General features: G+C 46.1%; 1 protein-coding gene across 1 annotated transcript in view; it reads right to left on the bottom strand.

Annotated features, from left to right (window-relative positions):
* Nucleotides 1–5,000, bottom strand: part of LOC145416029 (uncharacterized) — a 127,584-nt gene that overhangs the window by 11,259 nt on the left and 111,325 nt on the right. The window contains 4 exon segments of the mRNA XM_080285128.1: nt 288–432; nt 2,706–3,041; nt 3,906–4,004; nt 4,447–4,659. Coding sequence (XP_080141254.1) covers nt 288–432; nt 2,706–3,041; nt 3,906–4,004; nt 4,447–4,659 — 793 coding nt within the window.

Genomic DNA, 5,000 nt, shown 5'->3' with positions numbered 1-5,000 from the left:
CCATCCTTGTCAGTCACCCCCCTCTTCCCATGTTCGTAGCCACCTTTCCTATCCTCATTTATACTCCTATCCTTGTCAGTTACGCTTTCTATCCTTGTCAGTCACGTTCAATATCCCTGTCGCTTCCCTCCTCTCGCGGTATTCGTATCAGCCACTCTACCTATGAGTCACCTCCCACTATGCCTGCCACTCACTTCACCCCCTTTCCCAACCAGCAGCGTCCCGTCCTTGTAAATCACCCCCGCCCTTGTCCGTGAGGTGGCGGTACTCGTATGTGTTGCACGTACCGCCGTGTCCGTGCAGCAGGGCCTTGTGCATGAGATTGGAGCGGTTGCTGTCCCTCGCCATGGCCTTCTGTCGGGTGTCCAGCAGGTTCATGGCCGTCCGACCCTCACCTGCGGCCACGGCACGGTGCACCTCCTCTATCGACTCCTGCAGAAGTATCGCACACCCATGAGTACAATATCGCCGACACTCCTCTGCCGGCACTGTATCCTGCCTTCCCTAATTGTCATTCCTTCCCAAACGACAAAGAGGGTCATGCCTTCCATACCTCTTTCCTCCCCAAACAAGAGCGTCCTTCCTTCCATCTCTCTCTTTCCTCCCTACACAAGAGCGTCATTCCTTCCATCTCTCTCTTTCCTCCCTAAACAAGAGCGTCCTTCCTTCCATCTCTCTCTTTCCTCCCCAAACAAGAGAGTGTCCTGCCTTCCATATCCCTCTTTCCTCCCTAAACAAGAGCGTCCTTCCCTCCATCTCTTTCTTTCCTCCCTAAACAAGAGTGTCCTTCCTTCCATATCCCTCTTTCCTCCCCAAACAAGAGTGTGTCCTTCCTTCCATCTCTCTCATTCCTCCCCAATCGAATGAGTGTCCTTCCTTCCCATACCTTCCGCTGTCTCCTTCGTATCACCATCACACGAAAACTATGACAACTGATCATGTAAACACCCTCTCTTGCCCCAGCTGTCAGAGAAGTGGCGGCGAACTTTTGCACACGACTGTACATAATATTACACACCTGACTGTCTGAATATCTGACTGAATCGCTGACTGATGCTGACGAGATGAACCACTGTCAGATTTACTATTCCAAGCTGACTGATTTCCTGACAGTTTGATCCACTCACTCAATGCCAAACTCAGCCTTGTTTATATACTCACTAGCTTATTTCTTCTATCTATCTATCTATTGGCAGACGCCTCAATCACGTAAAGGGTGGCCACAGACAAATCGCCTCCATGTCGCCCTGTCCCCCGCCATTTCACTGCCCTGCTCCCAGCTCAAACACCCCTCTCTCATATACCTCTCCATTCCATCCCTCCATCTCATCCTCGGCCTCACCCTCCCTCTCCCCCCCCTTCCACCTCACTCACATACACTCTCCTCGTTATTCTCTCATGGATAAACCCTTCGTAGTGTGGTAGTGTAAGTGTAGGTAGAGTCAGCAGCTGTCTTACACCCTCTCAGTACGTAATCACTGCCAAAACACACCTTTCTAAACAGCGATAAACTAAACACATGGCTTGCAAACACCTCTTTAGCTCGTAATTCCCAACGTGAAAATGCAGAATCAACCTCAGCAGGTCAACTCTGGAACTGTCTCCCTCTGTCTGTATTTCCTACTTCCTGTGATCTCCAGTCTTTCAAACGCAGTGTGTCCAGGCTTCTCGAAACGAACGGATCTTGAATTTGGCTCTCTCTTGTATTGTTTTTGTTTTCTTGGAAGGAACGGTTTGCGGGCTCCTGGCCTTGGGTTCCTTCTTCCGTGCATGAAAAAAAAATGAAAAGCAATCTGATGTATAAACTTAAGCATCACGCGTAGAAATTGAGATCATGATACGTGGCGATGAAGGGTGTTTGAATGAGTGAATGGATGTGTGAGAGAACTGGGACAGTGTGTTATTTTCCTAATTCTGTGCCATACCCATTCCCTCTGTGATGATGATGATGATGATGAAATGAATGAACGAATGAATGGATGGATGAATGGATGGACGAATGAATGAATGAACGAAGGAAAGAATGGATAGATGCATGAATGAATAAATGGCCAGGTGAATGAATGAATGAATGAATGAACGAACGAAAGAATAGACAGATGCATGAATGAATAAATAGACAGGTGAATGAATGAATGAACGAAGGAAAGAATGGATAGATGCATGAATGAATAAATAGACAGGTGAATGAATGAAGGAACGAGCGACAGAACACGACAGAGCATAATGACGATGCCTTGAAGAATGAGAGCCTAGGTAATAACTCTTCTTTATACTGAGGTGCACAGGGATGAGACGGTACCTGAGACGACTGGAAAAAAAAATAATTCTCTCTGGGTATTTACAAGCTGGTCCGGCACTTTATGGTTACTTACAAGCTGGTCAGGCACTTTCTGGCTACTTACAAGCTGGTCCGGCACTTTCTGGCTACTTACAAGATGGTCCGGCACTTTCTGGCTACTTACAAGCTGGTCTGGCTACTTACAAGATGGTCTGGGTACTTACAAGATGGTCTGGGTACTTACAAGCTGGTCTGGGTACTTACAAGCTGGTCTGGGTACTTACAAGCTGGTCTGGGTACTTAGAAGCTGGTCTGGGTACTTAGAAGCTGGTCTGGGTACTTAGAAGCTGGTCTGGGTACTTACAAGCTGGTCTGGGTACTTACAAGCTGGTCTGGCTACTTACAAGCTGGTCTGGGTACTTACAAGCTGGTCTGGCACTTTCTCGAGGAACCTGTTGACCTCCGCATCCTTCGACGTCCTGCCGAGGAGTGCTTTCCCGTCGCCCCGCACCATCACCTCCGTCAGGGGCCCGTAGTCCTCGTGGTCCTCGGCCGCTGCGATGGCCCTGGAAATCTCGTCCCCTTCCTCCTCAGACCCTCCCCTGGATGGCCCCCTGGAAGGCCCTCTGGATCTAGGAGGTTCCCTGGAATGAGACCTGGAGCGTGCCTGGGATGGTCCTCGGGACGGCCCCCTGGAGCGGGTCTTGTTCTTCTGTGGTGCCTTTGAGGATGACAGGTAGTCCTGGGGGGTATACCCACTCTGAGGAGCAAAAGACACTTATAAATAACAACCTATACACAAATACGCTTATACAACATACACTTATACAACATACACTTACACAACATACACTTACACAACATACACTTATACAACATACACTTACACAACATGCACTTATACAACATGCACTTATACAACATACACTTATACAACATACACTTATACAACATACACTTATACACCATACACTTATACAACATACACTTATACAACATTCACTTATACAACATACACTTATACAACATACACTTACACAACATACACTTATACAACATACACTTATACAACATACACTTATACAACATACACTTACACAAAACACAGTTACACAAAATATGGTGTACACGAATTGTCCGAGTCATTCCGTTCTTAAGTAAAGCCACTTAAAATAACGTTCACTGCCCGTTCATCTGTCTTCTATGCAAAAAAAAAAAAAAATTATATATATCAGTTTTCATGACCCACTTCTGACAGGTGAAAATCAACCAAGTATTGCAAAAGCCCCAACACAACTCTTCAAAAAACACAACAACAACAAAAACAATGACAACTTAGCATTCAAACAGCAGGAATGACCCAGTTCCCTCAGATGAAAGCAAGACAATTACTCCACACGGTCCAGCAAAACCCCTCATCGCAAAAAAAATAAAGAAAATTAAAAAGAAGAGAGAAAAAGACAGGGCGTTCAAAAAAATTAGAGAGAAAGAAAATTAAAAAGAAAAGAGAAAAAGACACAGGGCGTTCAAAAAAATAAAGAAAGAAAATTAAAAAGAAGAGAAAAAAAGGGCGGGACGTTAAAAGGAAGAGAGAAAAACAAAAAGGGCAAAGGAGGTTACTGACCGAGTCCTGGATGGCTTCACTCGCGCCCTCCCTCACCAGCAGATCGTACGTGTCCTTGGCGCCGTTCATGCCCGCGTAGTGAAGTGGGGTGCGTCCGTGCTGTGGAGAGCCAGTGAAACCATTATATAAGCTGTGTATTATAATAGAAACCATTAGATACCATTAGATGACGTAAGATGCATTAGATACCAGGAGATACAATTGCCACAACCACTAGAAACCACTAAAAACCATTAGATACCATTACCACAACCACTAGAAACCACTAAAAACCATTAGAGACCATTACCTATCATTAAATAACGTTAGATACCATTAGATAACATTAGATAACGTTAGATACCATTACATACAACCATGATATACCATTAGAAACCATTAGATACCAGTATTATTATCAGTATTTTAAATCAGGTACATTTACTGTCATCTACACCCCCACAGCCACACCTACACTATACTCCTTTCACTCCAACTTGGCCTAAACGACTGTCCACGGCTTACGGTGTGTGTGTGTGTGTGTGTGTGTGTGTGTGTGTACCTGGTCCTGCAGGTGTATGGCCTGGGGGTACATGGCCAGCAGGTGTTTGGCTGCCTGAGTGCCGCCCTGCGTGGTGGCGGTGGCTGCGGCGTGTAGTGGCAGCACCCCGTCCTTCCCCTTCCCGGAGGCGAGGCGGGGGTTCTCCTTGGTCATCCGGCGCACCATCCGAACCTCACCACGCCGCGCTGCTTCTTCTAGCTGGTGCATTTTATCCTGGAACAGAAGAGACATCAGTACCACCCTCCACTCATCTTAGACAGGAACAAAGGCGCTGTCATCAATCCAAACACCTTCTCTTAAGTGATTCATTTTGGCCTGGAACAAATGAAATATTAGTACCATTTTCCACTCATACAAGAACAAATGCGCTGTCATTATTCCAAACACCTTCTCCTAAGTGGTTCATTTTATCCTGGACCAAAAGAGGCATTACATCACTATCATCATCTTGTACAGGACAGCTGAAGAGTCACACTATCGTGACCATGAAACAGGATACCAAAACCCACACTGGCAGACGACAAAAGATGTATTCCAAACAGTTTCGGCGACAG

The sequence above is a fragment of the Coenobita brevimanus genome, chromosome 104 (genome assembly GCF_032717465.1).
Source record: "Coenobita brevimanus isolate Jiangsu-jjx chromosome 104, ASM3271746v2, whole genome shotgun sequence".
Lineage (NCBI taxonomy): Eukaryota > Metazoa > Arthropoda > Malacostraca > Decapoda > Coenobitidae > Coenobita > Coenobita brevimanus.
The sequence above is the reverse complement of the archived record's forward strand: the minus strand, read 5'-3'. Positions and strand labels throughout refer to the sequence as shown.